The sequence below is a fragment of the Dicentrarchus labrax genome, unplaced genomic scaffold (genome assembly GCF_905237075.1).
Source record: "Dicentrarchus labrax unplaced genomic scaffold, dlabrax2021, whole genome shotgun sequence".
Taxonomy (NCBI): domain Eukaryota; kingdom Metazoa; phylum Chordata; class Actinopteri; family Moronidae; genus Dicentrarchus; species Dicentrarchus labrax.
In genome coordinates, this window is record NW_026136721.1 from 16486278 (window position 1) to 16505443 (window position 19166).

At 38.9% G+C, this 19166-nt stretch overlaps 1 protein-coding gene across 2 annotated transcripts in view; it reads left to right on the forward strand.

Annotated features, from left to right (window-relative positions):
• Window positions 1–19166, forward strand: part of rbm20 (RNA binding motif protein 20) — a 49905-nt gene that overhangs the window by 21314 nt on the left and 9425 nt on the right. For both annotated transcript variants that reach the window (XM_051385349.1, XM_051385348.1), the window contains exons 2-6: window positions 8340–9375; window positions 10715–10779; window positions 11215–11324; window positions 12266–12366; window positions 18948–19094. In XM_051385349.1, coding sequence (XP_051241309.1) covers window positions 8340–9375; window positions 10715–10779; window positions 11215–11324; window positions 12266–12366; window positions 18948–19094 — 1459 coding nt within the window. The remainder of the gene's footprint in view (window positions 1–8339; window positions 9376–10714; window positions 10780–11214; window positions 11325–12265; window positions 12367–18947; window positions 19095–19166) is intronic.

Sequence of the window (19166 nt, forward strand, 5' to 3'; positions counted from 1 at the left end):
AGCATTTTTGAAAGTACAGAAGGAGCATACTTGTACAGTATAAACAGTTCCACAGAGCTGAAGGATCCATTGACGCTTTGTTGTTATCTAGTTCGCTGTGGCCGAGATGAATGCAGACATTACGTTATGCTCTGTATGCACGAGGCAAACTAAATGGACTATATCTGTAATTGACGTATTATTTGGTGTTCTTTAAAGAATATGCAGTTCTTACAGCTTTGAGAGGAGGGACCGGATATTTGATTTTATATATTACATATGTTGGGACAGAAGATGTATGTGGTTGTAGGTCAGCAGTAATCAGACATTTTGCTACCACTTTGAACCTGACTACAGACTCTCCCTGTGGGCTCAACAGCTTTAGGATTGCACAGCACTACACCAAGGCCTCCTCTGTAAATACTTTGCTCCCTATGTTTTGGTCTACCCCCGTCCTCACACACACACACACACATGCTGACCACTTGTGACTTTTCATCACATGCGTCTCCTCTGCCTTTCCAGTGGTCAGTAACACAGGGAAGCAGCGTCAATCACATAGGGTGAAGGCCACTGGCAGTGATGTTATGCTAATGTACATGTGCTAGCATTAGTCGTCATGTTAGAGGGTAGAGACATACGTCAGTCTCAGCTGCTGAGCAGAGGTCAGGCTATAGAGAAGCACTGTGGAGTTTAGTGTCAGAGGTGCAACTTGGACCACTGCTGCCTGTCTTTTCAAGGTTGGTGTGTTTCTTCAATAGCTCCTGTGCTTTATCAGTATTAGTCTGTTGTAGAGCAGTGTCTGTGGTGGTAAGTCTTGTCAGCTGTCCTGTGTTGGGGATCCCATAGTGGCACGATTTATAGCTGTCTATGGTGCAGCTGCAGTGTGTTTAGACATTTTTTGGATGTTTTTTTTTTTTTTTGGATGTCTCATTGTCTCAGTGGAGGGCTCTTCTTTTGCTGGACTGGACTTGGATCCTTCCTCTAAATTGTTACTTCCTCCGATGAGGCTCTGTGGATTCATTGGGCCCATGTGGCGTTTTGTTATGACTACGGAGCTTGGTGTCTTTGATCTTTGTGAAAGTGTGTGTGGGTTTTTTCGTTTTGTTTTGGGGGGAGGATAATGTGGCATATATATGTATATATGTGTGTATGTGTGTGTGTATATATATTTATGCATGCAAGTTTAACTTTAAAGTTGAAAGTTGGGGATGTATCTTAAAGCGAAACCATTATTTCCTTTCCTATTTTTGAAAACTAGAGGTTGCAGCGATGAATCATTCTTGTCTGTTATAATTGTCAAATGTTAAAAGTAAATCTTCACATTTAATTGTTATCTTTAGTCTTTTGTTCATTGTGGAATTGTATCATATCATATATTGTGTTATCTTAACAAGAGCTGTTTTATCGTGAATTAATAATATGCAGACATAGCTGGACATGGCGATGTGATGTTATGCTTGTAGGATACTTTGTTGGACAGGAAAGGTTCAGTGGTGTTCCTACTGGACGCTACAACTATTAGATTTTGTTGTCAGGCTTAAATACTAATTTCAGACATTGCAGCCATTTCTCCATGATATGAGATTATTTGTTTAACAAATTCCAAAACGTACATTATAGGTGTCTTTTTACTAATTAATCAAGAGACCTACATCTGAGTTCCAATGCAGATTATCACATTATCAAGCAGCGTAAAGGTTTACACTGAAAACAACCAATGTTCTGTTAATATATACTTTGTAAAACCTGGTAAAACTAAGAAAATTTTACTCTGGCCAGGCAGAATTTTAAAAGACTGAAGTTGCGTTACTATGCCAGAAAGGATAAAAAAATTATTTGGATTAAAGCCTGAATACAGCCAAATGGGCAAATGTACGTTCTTGTTTGAAACCAAGTCAGGCATCACATTTACCTCTTAAAGATTCCTACATTATACACTGGAAGCTTTGTCTTTAATAGATCTATATATAATTTTACTTCACTAGGCATTCCAGTATTTTCTTTCCAAGCCTCTTGAGTTGCAGGTTTAAGCATTGTGAGCTGTGAAAGTACAGTACTCTGTGCTCTACAGATAACAGTGGACACACATTTGATGCCGTACATTCATCAAAATAACTCAAACATTGCATGATTATTTTTTTATCCTGTCCTTAATACTTAGTTTACTTTATTGTTTTTTAATCATGTACCTTGAGGCATGTCAATTTGCAAATAAGTTATTAAATGACTTCATGAATCTATTCTTATGACAGAGCTAATGCTTTCTGTTGGCAAAGAAGCTCTGCTGTGACGTGGCTTTGAGAGGCTTTTTTTGGTTGTGAAAAGTAGAGTATGGTAACAGTAACAAACAGTCTGGGATTATATTTGAAAAAGAAATGAAAAAAAATAAAAACATTGAATGGTCAAAACATCCCAGCTGAAAAATTAGCTCTATATATTATATTCTGATCATAAACATGTAAGAATTTACAACGGTTTTATTTTTGGTACCCAACAATAGAGACATGTATTGTTGCCTCTGTAATCTCTGGCAATTTAAAGATTTGTTGAATAATTTGTTTTTGTCTGCTACTGAGTTTCCTGAATTTAATAAATTAGCAATATTCTTGAAAGTAAGCTTTCTGGGTTGCTCAGCAATTGACATGTCAGTAATGACAATTTTAAAAAGCTGTGTGGTAAAAAGAGTAGATGATGCATAAATAACATGATTACTCATCCTCAAATGCAAAGACCAAACAAGCAGATCTCTAGTCTGTTTTAAGAGTTCGTTTTTATCAATTTGTCATTTAGTATGAAGAGCAAAAAAGTATGTACTGAAGAATGATCTAATTCATAATTGATTTTAAGTCAAGTCTGTTCTATCTATAAAGCCCAATATCATAAATCACAATCCACCACAAGGGGCTTTACCCAGTGAGGTGAATTTCATTAGCAAACTTTTGTCTCTTGTCATTCTTATCTACATAATCTCCTGTGTTACTCTTTCACACCTGGTTGCAGTTTATTGACACCTATATTCCTCTCTTCACCACAAGATTGGCCTGAAGTGTCTAGCACACTGTGCCAGGAGCCCAAGAGTCCATATTAGTCTATTAAGGACACTGTGTGTCGGGATGGCGGAGGGCAGCTCTAGTATTTATAGCTTTGAGTCATAAGCTGGAATGGTGTAAGTGTATCTCTCCACCAGCATGCTTGCTCACTTAAGAGTGGGTACAATTGGCAGTGAAACTGGGGACTGTCATTGTCCAAAGTGAGTCAGTTATCATAATTGCATGTGTAACGCTGTAGACTCTGTGACTGTGGTACGTGATTTTGGATGATTGTAGGTCTGCATTATCTATTGCAAGTGCATACACACCTAAACTATGCAAAAACGCCCATTGGATGCTTTAAAGGCAGAATGAGTTGGATTTTCCTAAAATATAATGTGTAGATGCATATAAAAATAATTACTCTCTCCATCACTTATGGATCACTAAAGTGTGTGTCAGTGTCTGTACATATCTGCAGAGACCCTTCCCTCTGCTTTTATTGTCTGATTGCTGTGTTCAGGATGTTTCTGGGTGGGTGCGTAGCTCCCAGCCAATAACAGCATGAAGGGAACTTAGCGACTGGGTGCCAGATCGTAAGCACGTATCCAGGAGGTACTTCTAGTGTCGTTGAGCTGGGGATGAGGGGCCCACTTTGATTGTTGTGTTTACAAATCGCCACCCACAATTCCTTCTCGTTATCCTACTGAAGTTGCCCTAAATTAGGTTTTCGTAAAAGTAGGATTATGTTTACATGCCCACGAGTACCCGGGTTTTTAGTCTTATTCTGTTTTTGCTCATATTCAGGATAAGTCGTTTACATCTTTTACAAACAGTGGATTGAATTGACCTACAATAGTTTATATTTTTAGTATTTAGTCTAGCAAAATTCATAATGATCTTATTGGAAGTTGACCGTGTCAGACTTCTAAGTCACCAGGTCTTAACTGGTGAGTAGCCTGACACCCAGTCTCTGTCAGAGTTGATTGGATAAATATTATGGTAGTAAGCACCACATGCTGTAAAACTGTAAAAACCTATGAATAGATGCAATATTTCAACATTAAGTCTTAAGTGAGTTACAGCATTTATGTTATCTCAAAATTCTAAACTTACATTGTTTGCTTGAGTTTTCATTTTCTATCTCAGGGGTGTGATTTCAGGACCACAGCAGGATAGTTTATAGCTCAGTAGGAATACGAGTGACAGTTGTGATGTGATGAGTTTATGGTGTGGCAATATAATCGCAAGACCGCATCGCCTCCCTGGTGGTGATAATCCTCTGCAAGACTTATATTTAAGAAGTACAACCAAAGCCTGTTTTATAACCAAACTCTCCACATGTGCAGTGCAAGCTTTTAAGAAGCACCTGTTTAAACTTGACCACAAATAACCATAATTCCTGTCCGTCAGTGTCTCTGGCATCCATGGCATCCACATCTTTTTCTAGAACAGGAGTCAGTAGCCTTTACTATCAAAACAGCTATTTTTGGCCAAAAGGAAAATAAATATGTCTGGAGCCGCAAATCATATTTGAGTCTTATAAAACTTATTTCTTGCTGCAGATCAAACATACTGGTAAGCCAGCAGCGTTGGTTGTGAAGGCAAACAAATCTGTCCTTGCACTATTAAATTCTTTATTTTCCTTTAAGATTTTTCTATATTCGGATTTGGAAAGCTAGGCTTGCTAGGGAGACTCAAGACTAGTAGCCAAAGCTATTGAGGTTCGACAAAATATAGAGAAAAAGGCACCAGGTCAGAATGTTACATATGAAGCTCATTATAGTTGACAAAATCACAGAATCACTTTAGGCCTACAACAATGATAAATGAAAATGAAAAACATTAACCAACTACATATTATCTTTTGTCAAAGCCACAGGGAGCCACTGAAGAGGGGCTAAAGAGCCACATGTGGCTCCGGAGCCAAATGTTGCCTACCGCTGATGTAGAACAATTATGGATTTTACCAAGTCTAATCTGATTGGTCTGTCATCTTTCTGTTGGGCTGGTAGGAGCAGTGGCTAGATAGAGCAGTGTCAGGTGCTTAACATAGATAATGTGATGAACAGTTGAGTAGACTAAGTTTAGACAGCATGTGAGACCATTCATCAGAAACTGAAAGGACAGACCAGTCAAACAGGGTCATAGGACTAGTGGTTGATGTGGTTCTGAGTGGTTCAGTTACAGCAGTTTGTGTTGTAGGAAGCTGCTGTAACGTACACTACAGTCGTAGGAAAATGAGGTAGCTATTTGAACTGTGCTCTGCAGTAGTTGTCTCTCTTTTACTGTGAGAGGTAATTGAAATGGTTTTGAGGACGGCAGAGCTTCTAGAAATAGTGTAAACGCAGGTGTTACTAATGAAACTGGAAAGGCTCTGCTACACTAGATGGAACGAAACATTAATTACTGTCATTGGTAACACCTGATTATTACCGTACTCTTTCATGTGAAAATTGCTGCTGTGAAAAGGGTCTATGTTGTGTGTAAATACGTATCTAGCTGGCTGAATGAAAATGTACTCCACTTCCCCGGTAGCCTTTTTGAAAAAATCACACACTAAAAGTAGCATGAGAGTGACATGAAAGTTATTTCCCACTAATTTTCATTTGCATTACCTTATATGTGATTGCTCTGGTTTAAACACACTGTATTGATGTTGTCAGCCTTAAAGGTTGCGAGAGCAGCAAGCAGCGAGCATGTGCCAGTCCAGTGATACGATGTAGTTGGTCTAGGGAGTCTGCTGTCTACTATCTCTGTGTTCTTAGCGGAGAACCTGTGGAGGAACTTCTCTAGGAGTTCATTGGGTCAGTTTTACTAGTTTTCATGTCAGTCATGTCTTTGAAACCAGGAGACAGAAAGGAGTTGAGAACACTAGGATTCAGTATTCCTGAGTCCACATCCTTTGCTACATTATGCCATATCGACCTGTTTACCAGTTTAGTCTTCCTAAACCATTGTCCAGAGTTCTACTGTTTACACAGACAACAGTGTTGCCATGGTGAGCCTTCTCACTGTTGCTCTGTTGTTTACATTATACAGCGGCAGCTAACATACTATGGAATTAGATTTGTGCCAAAAGAAACAAACAAAAATAGGAATTTGAGAGAATATAAAACTAATTTCAAAAATAAAACTTATCCATCTTCTCTCCGTTAGCGCGCCAGCTACCTACACGTAACTTCCGGGGCACTGAGCCTACTGAGCTGTGTCAGTCAAAAACTAATTAGCCAATGGGGACGCACTGCTAAAAAAGCCCGCCCACCCGAGAGGTTTGTGCCAAAACTGCAAACAAAAAATCAGGGAGCGCAAACAAGAGAGAGCAGCGGAGAGACTGCAAAGCGGAGTCAGCACAAAAGTCTGAGGTCAGAGAGAGAAGCAGAGGGAACCGTAAACAAAATAATGTCAATATTTTACACTATTTGACAAATTATTTGATTCCAAGTTATAACTTTTATTTTTTAAATTAGTTTTATGTTCTCTCAAATTCCTAATTTTGTTTGTTTCTTTTGGCACAAATCTAATGCCATAACATACTGTCATGGGTAGTGGTTGATACAGACTAAAAAGAAACTATGAAATAATAATAAGAGATATAAAGATATTCTGGGAACATTGCAAGTCATAATAATGAACATTTGCTTGGCTTATCAGCTGACATAACGGTCTTTCTTTTCGTTCTTTTATCGGCCATATAACCAAAGGAAAATACATTTGCTGACCATAAACAAAGGCTTTGTAGAGTTAGATAGCAACTTCATCAGCTGCAAACTGCTGCGTAATACCTCTTGGCACTGATTATTTCCTTTGGTTTATCCTAAACCCTGCAGCACTGACAGCCAGCTGATGGCTGTGTCCAACTGCCGACCATCTGTTGATTGATAACTTGTAAGATTTGCCTTGTTTGCTTTTGCTAGCTGTGAGGAACAGAATTGTGTTGATGTGGGGAGCGGAAACTCTGTAAAGCTAATGTCAAAAAGTATAGGAAAGCAGTGGAGTGCTGAGTAAATGCCTCTTTGTACTACAAATAATATTTATTTGTCTTGTAATTCTAATGTTAGTTAGCAGAGCTGCATGTTCATTAACACTTTCCAACTGTACAAAAGTGGTCATTGTTTGGTAGTTTTCACAAAGCATAAACACTTACTGCAGCTTAAACATCAGTGTTACATGCTACTAATGTATGGAGACATACATTAGTAGTAGTGTTACACTACCAGTCTATAATAGTATTGAAGTAATTATTGAAAACCGTGTGAATTTAACTGTAAGCTGAACAATGTTATTTTCTTTGTTGGATATTAAAGTAAAATGTGCTGCTTTAAATACAGGTAACATTTTAAATTGATCTACTATTAACAATTAGTACCATGCATTGCTCTTCTGTGCCAGTTTTCTCACCTAGTAATTGAAAACTGAAAATCAGTCCCAGTCACCTTCCACCTATTGTCTTTGTTGACAACATTAAGCTGCAGGAGTGTGAAAGCAAGGACAAAAAGACTCTCTAACAGTTTCTACCCCCAGTCCATCAGACTGTTAAACAGTACAGCAACACCTCCCTACCCCACACTCAATCACTCCCACTGTGATGTAATGTCACACCTTAAGTATAACTGTGAGGCACAGAGCACCTTTCAACTCAGGTTTCTTTGTTTACTGTACAATGTTCTGCACTTTAAGTTATATGTTGTATTTTATATTTAAATTTGTATATTTTGAATTTGTATATTTACATTTTTATATTTTTAACTTTATTCTATTCTTCTATTTGTGTGTTGTCTAAAGGGAGTTGGGCAAAGTAAGATTTTCATTGTATGTATAAACCACTGTGTTTCTTACTGTACATATGACAATAAACCTTTTTAAATTAAGTTTATGTAATCTATGTTTAAACTATCTAATAGATGCTTGCTCTTCTTCCACTATTCAACCAGCTGTCCTACCATATCTTGTTCAACCAATATTTATATTGAAAATGTAAAACTTGAAAGAAAACTTGAAAACTTTAATTGCTGAGTTCCTAGGTAAACATAGTTTATATTTTATTGTTACCACCACCCAACCTCAGTCCCATTGGTTCCTGCTGGCATTGTCTCTGCATTCATGTTTCCTTTAGTTTACACTGGCTGGATACATGCAACTGATGCTGTGTATCAAACTTGTGTCATAACAGTTCTTGGGCTGGAAACTCAGAACAGCTGAGTCAGGAACATTCATATGATGATAGACACAAGCATTAGCCGTTAACTTCTGTGTGAGCACTAACAAGGCAATTGCATTTGTCCTTTGAGAATCCTAAAGAATGTGTTGTTTTGTTTTTCTCTATAGAATCAGTGCGGTGCCTGTGGACAGCAGCGATAAGAAGGTCCTTCAGGTGGGGGGACAGCTGCCAGCAGGGCCTCAGCAGCAGAACCAGCAGCTCTTCCTGACCCCAGCCAGCCTCCAGCTCGCTCAGCTCCAGGCCCAGCTTACCCTCCATCGCCTCAAACTGGCTCAGGGGGGCAATACAGCCACTGCTGCCACTGTTCTCAATCAGGTTCTTTCCAATGTCGCCATGTCCCAACCCCTGTTCAATCAGCTACGGACTTCGACTATGGTTGGGAACCCTCAGGGTGCCTTCCCCACAGGGGTGCTAGGTTTTCCCTCTGCAAATTCAGCCTTGGGTACCTTGGTGGGTGGGGGATTCAACCAAAACCCAGGAAATGTGAGATTAAACCATCCTGGTGGAGGGGGCACAGTGGGCCAACATGGTGCAGAGTACAGTAAAAAGTCAGGGTCAGCTTACCCCTCTGATACTGATAGGCGTCTTCAGTACAACTTAGTTGGAGGGACATCTGCAGCATCAGCCACGGCTGGTGATGGGCAGTACTCAGCGATTAACACTCAGGCAAAAAACATGAACAGTGTTGGCTTCCAGAGAGATTTCTGTGGGCAGGATATGCTGGGGCACCAAACTGGGTTCAGTGTTAATGAGCAGAACATGAATGTTTATAACTCCACTGGGCATAAGGAACAATGGAAATTCCCTGCTAACCTGAGTCACACTGGAAAGGCGGATATGGTTTCTAATGCTGCCAACGTGTGGACAGCAGCTGGACAACCAATTCGGTCCAGAACGGAACTGTATAACCCTGAGGAGCCAACCCCTGACCCCAAGTTCAATCCCTGTAGTGGGGTTTCCTCCTTCGGTCCAAGTGGCACACAGGGGTTTGGGGGCTACCAGCCCCTACATGGAAGCGAGGAAAACCAATCTTCAGGTGTCCGAACACTTCAGCCTTATCAAGTCAACGATTACCATGCTGTCACACCCACGCAACTGCCACACCAGTGTAGCATCTGTGACAAGAAGGTCTACAATCTCAAGGTGAATGAACGATCAGTCCGTCAATGTGTGTAAATGTATAAGGAGTTTGCAAAGAATACTGTAGCTGTAGAATACCTGAAGCTAAGGAAAGTTATTAACCTCCAAATGTAACATTAATCTGCTCACACCTTGACTGTATTATTTATTATGCTCTATAATTCTATAATTTCAAACTCTATATTTTTATTCCAGGACTCCACTAGAGTAGCTTTACATGATTCACAGTTTAAAAGTGTTTATGAGCGCTGCAGCAATAGACACTGGCAGAGTGCTTCTGGGGACTTGGTCTCTGTACAAAAACACAACTTTATTAACTGATTTTGATGAAACTGGATTATATTTTATGGTCTCTGATGTCCTCTGACCACTCTGTCTCAGTTCCCTGATTGGCAGAAGGCTTTACTTGTTATTAGCGGCTACCTACGCTGCTAACTAACGGCAGCTAGCATTACAGTTAGCAGTAGTTAGCCGCCACTTTAGCTACAGAAAAATCTGTAACCTTAAATCAAAGAGTTGTGGCAAAGCAGCCAGAGGACATCAGAGGGGAAAACCAGGAAATTTGGGAAGGCTGTGCAATGATACATTGGCTTCCTGACATCCAGCGATTGTGCAGCATCAACATTTTTTGCGTCCTGTAGTTCGATAGCTCGCTGACAGAATGGCCGCTTGGTGTTAAAAATATTTTAAACCACAACTAAAGGGACGTCCCAGTGTCTCACCTGGTAGAGCGTGCCCCATGTACAAAAGCCGACTCCTTACCTCATCGGCCTGGGTTCAGTTCCAACCTGTGGCCCTTTGCTGCATGTCATCCCCCCTCTCTCTCTCCCCCTTGCCTGTCTACCTTCAGCTGTCTCTATCCATTAAAGACGTAAAAGCCAGGAAAAAAAAAAGGGGGTCTGGGTGGGCCGAGCTGGAAGCATGGCTGAGAGTGCTGACTGTATAGCTGTGACATCACAACCTTAGGGTGCTTTTGGCTCGTTGAAAGGCACATTTTGCTTTATAATAAAAAAAAGACACAAAATCTCACTTTCTACAATGTAGGACCTTTAATTAACAAAAGACAGTTGAGAATGAGCAAGTGGGCAGTCCAATCCCCAAGTAGTTTGAAATTCAACCTGAAACTAACTGATATACTGTAGTTAAATGTTTTGATTTGACGGGCAGCCGCTAACTAACTAACTAACTGATTTAAGATCTTGTCTCTTTAATTGCTCTCAGACGTGAGCTTATACAAGGGGCATATAAGAGCTACCATGGGAGGGTAAGCAGTGAGCCTTCAGTGTGTCCAAGCTGTTTGAGTCTATGTTTGGATGGTCTGTGTGTATGTGTGTGTTTCTAGGACTGGGACCAGCACGTGAAGGGAAAACTACACCTGCAGAACCGAATGTTGTACACAAAAGAGAGGTGAGTTATCTGTGCCTCTCAAATTCACTGGACAGAGTTTAAAGTGGGTTGTAATTTGTGAAATGTGCGAAATGTGCCTATCATTTTTAGTGAAAGGATTTTCACAAAACTAGTGGTGTATTCCGTTATCATCCAACAACAATCAGAAGCCTACAGTGTTTGCTTTTATGATTATCCTTGACCATGGTTTGGCCATTTCCCCTCGCGCCTAACAGCTGTGTTTAAATGTGATTTTGTTGATTTTAGCTTTAGAACTGTATTGTTCAGTTCAGAACAAATGTCTCTCTCTCGAGTGCTGGAAGCATTTTATTTTCCCTTTTCCTTGCTCTATATACAGCTGTCTTAATGTTTCTATGAACATGAGCTCTGTCACAAGATATGAGTGAGTAAGGCAGGGGAGAGGCAGCTAAAATCAGCCTTCTATGATTGTTGCAGCTCCGCAGGAGTATCAGCTGGAGCTGTTCACTACGCTGTCGGCAGGCCTTCTGATGGAGGTCTGAACACCGGGGGAACAAATTCCATGGTCTACTCCGCTGCTAGTCAAGGTAGGATAACCCATTAGTAACCACAAGTGTCCCTGTTTAGTATCGTTGTTAGAGTGACGTTTTTCGGATCACTGGAATATGTGAAATAGAGTGATAGATGGAGTTCAGAGTATTTTTAGAGTTACATGAGGGTATGAGGCAACGTGTTTTTATAACTTGACACAGTGTATTTTGATACATGGATTTATGCTGTTAGAATAAAGTGTTTCAAAATACTTTTTTTAAATAATATATAATAATAATAATAATAATAATAATAATAATAATAATAATATAATATAACTGTATAATATTTCATATTATAATGAACCCACAAAGCTGATGCCACGTCGAGTGCTTTTCTAAACAGAGACAAACAGTACTTATTCTCTATGAGGTCAATGGTATCTGTCCACCCTGTATCTACATCGCTTTCTGTATCCCTTAAGTATTCCTTCATGTATAATTACTAAATAAATATTACCACTTGTGGGTGGCTGCGGACAGCATGAAAGAGCCTTTGCAGCCAATCCTCATTGGTCACAAGTCTCATGGAACGGGTCTTTGAGCAGCCAAAAGTTGGAGATAGTCTCTTCACTCAGAGAACATACATATGTTACATATGTAACCTTTTATTGATTCTTATTCTTTTACTATTCAATGTTTAAATATGTTGTTTAACGTCAATAAACAATAACTATAAATAAGAAGGAAAAATTCCTTCGTATCCTCTTCTGAGCAACCCAAGACACAACTGTTGTAGTAAGCCAGCACCATGGGCCACTGTAGAGAGATCCTGAAGCAATATCATTACAGCACATTCAACAAATTAAAACTAAACAAAGAAACTACTGAAAGCAAAAAAAAAACAAATAATGATTTAGAATGATACACTTTGTAGGTAATATTTGTAACACTGAATCGACAAATGTCTACTATATAAGGATTTCAATTTTCCACAGATGTATCCTCAGGAGCCAATACATCATACTTACCAGCTGCAGCCATGAAGACTTATCCCATGTCAGACACCGGATTTTCCTCTCACCAGCCAGAGTCAAAGGTCAGACAAATGTATGAATTTTTTCTCAGGATTATTAGAGTTTGCCCTCGACATATAAAGCAAATTCTGTGACAGGCTTTCAAGAATACTAGTGATAAAGGAACAGCTGTCAACCTAGAACTTGAATCCGGTACACCTTGATTATATCTTGTTTCATGTTCAATGATTAATATTTGACTCACATCAATGACTCCCACAATAGCACATTCAGAGGGCACTGGCCAGTTTTCATCAGTGTTATTTGGTTCAGAGTAAGATTGTCAGACTGATATATTATTATATTTTATTACGTTTCTTTACACTGCTTTTCTCTCATGTATCTTTAAAGATTTTGTAGCTTAGCAGCAGGGAAAAGTGTTTAAGGTGCATAATGAATGGACCCCGAGTGTGTTTTGTATCATGAATGTACCCAGATCCCCTTGTTGACAGCTGCTGGGGCCCAACAGGAGGCTTTGTCTAGGCTTGACAACTTGTTTCCACTCAACTGGATAGCTTGGCAAGTTGTGTCATTACAATGCTGTCTAGAAACTATGTGTTGAGATTTTTCACGTAGGCCTATCCTTATTTTACCACTTAATGATTATTCAACCCCTGGCTGGAAGTTAAAATGGGAATATATAGCATAATAGCTTCTGTATTGATATTTATACAATTATTCATACTTTGTGATTTTAGTATGTGTTTTATGCAGCTTTATACTTTTTATTGATAATAACATTAACTGATGAATCAGTTTCATTTTAGGCAGGGGGACACACATTTCACATTTTTCAGTGAATCCTCCTGTAAAAACGTGTTTAAACCGGACACCACTCAACCATCTCTTTAAATATTTATATAACAGAAACAGTTAAATGTTAAGTAGCAGCTGTCTACACAAGCTCCAACTTTATCATACACATAGACTGTAACTGCAGAGCTAAATGAAAAACTTAATTTGTGCTTCAGCTTTTTTTTTTTTTTTTTTTACTGTATTTATACATACAGCAAAGCCATCATGTAATCACTGTGACTGGACACAAGTGTTGTGGACATCGATTTGAAAAGGCTGCTGAAGAGCTGCTGAAGAGCTGCTGAAGAGCTGTTGCGATGACGTAAAAAAGTAATAAAACGTTATACAGCAACAACAAATTACAGGGACATTACAAATAACTGTTATTAGTCCAGAATATCTCATCCATATTGTATAGACAGATGCTTATTCATCAAGTATTAATCTATTTTTAAGCATACTCAAATGTATCACTTGGATTACAGTAGAGGGTACAAATATAATACATTGTGGGAATGTGTAGGGTTACCAATAACTAAACAAATGTAAAATTGTTTTCTCCGGCTCCAATTAATCCCTGAGTATTTCTGAGAGCTTATCTGTCACTACTGCTGCACAGTTTGCCTGTTCAAAAGTACAAGCTATTGACAAGGGTTGAAAAACAGCAGCTGTTGTTAGGCATCCATCATGAAGTCAGGTCTCTTGAAAAGCACAGTGCAGATGATGAGCGAGGTGAAAATTAGCCCCAGCAAACCCTTTAGAAAGCCTACTGTGGTGCCCAGCACGCAGCTTTCAACAGTTACTGAGCATTAACACGTATACAATGCAGGAGTACATACCTGTAGACAGACACATACTGTACACACTGTACAGACTTGCACGGTGCACACTTTATGTATTTTTGCTGCAGTTTTCTTAACTTCTTGATCGTACTCTACCAACCCTTAACATCAATTTCTTTGTCCAAAACATACAATATATTGTCGGGGTGGGTACAGAAAATATTATCACAATCTATTTAATCACAATCGCGATACAGAATCTGAATTCCTGTCAATTTTCAATCAATTAATAAATGCCTTGTAGACTATAGCCGGACATGACCTAGTCTATGAATTTCTCCATTTCCATTAAAACACAATATTGTATTAAAGATAATACAAAGTTTCTAAATGGTGAACCTGAATTTGAAGTTGTAGAACAACGTAATATTAATTTTGGGATTTTCACAGAAATGAAAAATGTTGTGCATTTCATAGAGTGTAAGCGGATTGCATTTAAATAGAATCTGAATAAATATACTCATTTGTACTGATAAAATAAAACAAGGAAAAAGAAAAGGAAACGGTATAGTAAAAAAATAATAATTATATATATATATATATCTGCTGATCTGTATATAGTTCTGTCAGTCTTAAAATACACAGGACAGTCTGGGCCTCATGTGTTTAAGATCTGAGAATAAAGACTTGTGTGATCGACAGGGGCTGTTCCAGACTCTGAGGCCCTTTGTTTTAAATACGATCCTTTCCACCGTAAAAAACACTTCCTCCATTCCAACAAATCCCTGTGACTCATTTTTTTTCAATCAGCCATTTGTTCTTTTCTTCATTGCCCGCGGAGCCTATTTAACAGGAGCCTGAACTCAGAGATTTGAAAGTCATATGGTTCATTGGTTGGTTATTGACAAGAGGTTTTATTGTATCAGTGGGAAAATATTTACAGGCTGTGCTACATGAGCTAATGTTAGTTGCTATAAACACACACCTGTCTAAGCAGAACAGGTGGGGTTTTACTGTTTTTAAAACCATGTGTTGATCAGAGAGCACCCATTCAAATGCACACGCACAACCATGTGCCATAATTTGTGTAATTTGTGAACTTATTTTCTATGTATTAACTTTTATTTATCTACGCATGAAAATTAAAAGATTAACACATTTAACACAACATTTGTAGAAATACACTGTAGGAAACTAAAAGAAAACCCTTCTGGTTAAGTAACATTTAAAAGAAATTTAAATAATATATATATTATGTGATAAAAATAAAGAAAAACAACCTGTATGTTGAAGCTCACACATGTGCCTAATAGAAGCATACACACATGAATGCTTGCCTGTACACAGAAGTCCTAGTGTCCAGCAGCCCAGCTTGAAGTAACACAGTAGCTTCATGTGATAACATAACTCAAACAGAGATAAACACAGGATTACAGCTAACTGCTGTTAGGAGCACGGACCTTAAGACCCCCAGGTCACACCCGCAGGCAGCGGTGTAAAGTTTCATACTGGTGAGAGACTGGTAAAGTGATCTGAGGGATCAGTGTGTGAGCGCTCTGCGTAGGAACGTGGGGAGAAACTGTGAAACCAGAATGACCATCTCCCTGGATCCTCCAACATGGATCCTGCTTTGCACAAATAAACAGACATGCCCTTAGGAGAGATTCCAGCTAATGTCAGTCAGCGTGCTGTCAGTGAGAAACAGGAAAGCAATGTGTGAAAGGGTTGTTATCCTTTACACCATTTGGCACTAGTTGGCCAGAGTGTGAAGTTTCAGCAACATAACATATGGTTGAACACACCGTGGCAGGTAAAGCCATTACCTCTGTTGACTGCAGTCTGTAGTGAACCGTGCAAACTGTCTGATCAGTACATTGATAGAAAACATTTGTGTGATTAAACTGACACAGGTTTCACACATGGTATATTTAAATCGTAGTAAAATATGTTTTAGACAAATATTTGGACCAGACAAGTTGATCTCAGTATGACTACGAAACATGTATTCCTCTCATGTATTTCTTCCTTTAGGTGTGTTTTTTAATCCTTAGGATTGAACTATACTGAAGGTTAGTGTCTAACCTGTGGCCTAATTTCTGTTTTCCCAATAGTTTTGTCTTTGTTGTTCCATATATTGAAAGTCCCATCTGCCAAACAGATCATTCAAGGCAGTACTGGCAGCGTGCATAGTGCCTCCTTGTGAGTAGGCAGTGACATAACTCTGCACCTCTAGTTGGCGGTTAACAGAAACAGCTACTGTTCAAAGCCTGAGCCAACCTTGACAGTGATATCAATGCTGTGGTCAAACTGTCTGGACTGTCAGACACAGACAACATTTTACAGGTCAGACATTAGTGAGTGCTGTGATCAAGACTCTTGTTCTCTCTAATATTCCAAGGACATAAACAGCCTATTTCTGGATCTGTTTATTGAGCCCAACCTGCATTGACCTTTATGTATTCTGGTGGTGGCACTGGCATGGACCTGTTAATAGAATTATCACTCTTATATCTGAAGCTGTTGATGTCAACTTGCTGGCCAGAAACCATTAAGTCGTGGCGTAGAAATTCAGTTATCAGTCATCCAGAACATCTTTTCATTGGAGTTGTATAGTAATATGATCTTTTCACAATTTGTGAATAGAAATAACTGTCCAAATATGTGTCTGAAGTATCCGACTTGTATAGAGTTGTATCATTACTATCTAAAAGTACCCTTTTAAAGGTCCTCAGTTTATTAACTACTTCACCTTTGTTTGTCCAAGGTTATCAATCAAGGTTTTGTGAGATACAATAACATGTTATTTATGGCCCATTTTGGATCAGTACTTCATGTATGATTTGAATACCTGCCTCTGATTATGTTTCAGCATGCATAGTAAAGTGACTTTGAGATTGTAAAAGTTTCCTCCTCCCCTTTATTCATTCTGCACTTAATGGCTGTTGGACCTAGTGTGAAGTGTATGTTAAGTATGTTAAGTGTTGGGTTTTCCCTGAACAAATTCCCTGTAAAAACAGAGACCATGGCTCTTGGTCCGAGGTGGAATTAGGACCCTAGTCGGTCCCGCACATGGAACTGTCTGTCAGGTCTGTCAGCCAGAGACGCAGGAAGAGGAGGAGGGGCACTAGAAGAAGTGCAGTTGCAGCACAATTGTTGCAGAAATAAGACTCTGTGATATAACAAGCTGAATTTACTACTGCTGTCCGCAATGATGTTAAAGGGAACAGGAGGTGTCAAACGGTATGTCTACCAGCTAGTTTGATGATGAATATAGACAGATTAAATCAAATAATGGTACCTGCCTTTGTGTTTTTAAAGTCTCAATATGTAGTAGGTAAATTGTTCATGGGGACCAATGGGAAAAGGTGAAACAACCCTTGAACCCTTGAACACAGCTCAAAGAGTAGGGATGCATGATAATTATTGGGGCACATAAATTAGTATTCCCATAATTAAAGTATAGCCGATAAATTATCAGTGATAATAACAATAATGTATGTTCTATGAAAGCTAAAGTATGTTTGTGATATACTTTACTAGAAAAAAAAAAGAAAATTGAAGTGTTAGATTTGGTTAGGTCAGAACTATGGAATATTAAATCATCCCTCTCTGCTCAATACACCTTAGCCTTCCTTACCATCAAATGTACAGGTTATGAACTTCTTTTTGAAATGCAACAATGTGAAATTTACATGAGAAGCAATTATTGGCTGAAAACACATCCATATTGTGCATCTTCTACTCCACATGCCTCCGAACCAGAACATCCAGAGTCCCTGCAATGGTGGAGCGACTTCTTTGTTGAGCTTATCTTTGTCACGTTGTTAGCATGTCTGTTCTCTAAACTCTGTGGACAGATAGTTTGAAAAACTTGGTGGTTGTAAGCCAAAAGAAGTCAAAGATTAGAGGTAAAGACAGATATTTGATGATAAATAGTTGAAATGATAAGAGATTTCAGAGGAAATATAATTTAAAAAAAAAAGACAAATCTGAAGGAGAAAGAAAGGAATGATACAAACAGTTAACTTCATCTCCCTTAAGCATAAAGCTATAAAAGTAAATAAAACAATACATTGTCAGAAATAATAAAATATCTAAAAACTAAAACAAATTGAATTGCTTTTACTTTGTCTGTACTGTCACTACTGCTGCCACTACTGCTGCCCTGAAGAAAAGTATAACTGCTCATGTACCCCCTTTGCTTTCACTTAGAAAAAGGGGAAAGACAAAGAGATGTTGAGCAATGCAGGTCAGTACACTTGGCAGCCTAGAGGGATTATTGTCAAATGTGTGAAATGTCTGGGGACGGTCAGCTGACAAGTCTCTAAATCCAAACAAGAAAACTTTCATTATCACTGCTGCACTACTGCCAAGGAACTATTAATAGATGCAATGATGTGGGTAGTATCAATGAGGGTAAATGACCTGACAGTGTGATAGTATTACATTGAGGTTGGACAGACTAGTTTCCTACAGTATGAGTGACTCTGATGGGCCACACAGATTGCTCAAAGATCACACAGACACTTTATCTTGTATATATACTCATATAGAAATAGTAAAAGAGATACTGTGGTCGCGTCAGTTAGCTTACCCTATGGTGTTGGAAGGTTGGCACAATAAGGTTAGCTATGGCGTTAATGTCATCGTACTGTAAGCAGGGAGAAGTTATTTTGATTCTGGTTTGGTGCAAGTTTGAATGTTTAAAGGCAGAATGAGTAAGATTTTACTGAAAAATAATAATGTATAGACTCAAAAACCATCCCTCTCAATCTTTTTACTTATGACCCCCATGAGACGTGTGTGGTAGTGTCTATATCTGCACCCTGCCCTATGCCTGTAGTGTGTTAGTTTGATTGTCAGGATGTTCCCGGGTGTCAACCTTGAATGTCATCAGTATTACAGAAGGTTGTTGACTCACTTCAACAACAGCTGTTTTCAGATGTTCAATAGATTTTTGCCACTTATCTGTGCAATATTTAAAACATATTCTGACTGCTCAAGAATTTGTTTTTATAATTTTTCAGCCATTTCCGCCCAGAAAGGCCACAGTGGGGCGAGTCGTTCACATCTGCAACCTCCCTGAAGGCAGCTGCACAGAGAATGATGTCATTAACCTGGGAATACCGTTTGGCAAAGTCACCAACTATATCCTCATGCGCTCTACCCATCAGGTACATTAACAATATTATTTGTCAATTATTTGCTATTCATGTTCATCAGGGAATATTTTCATTTTGTAATTT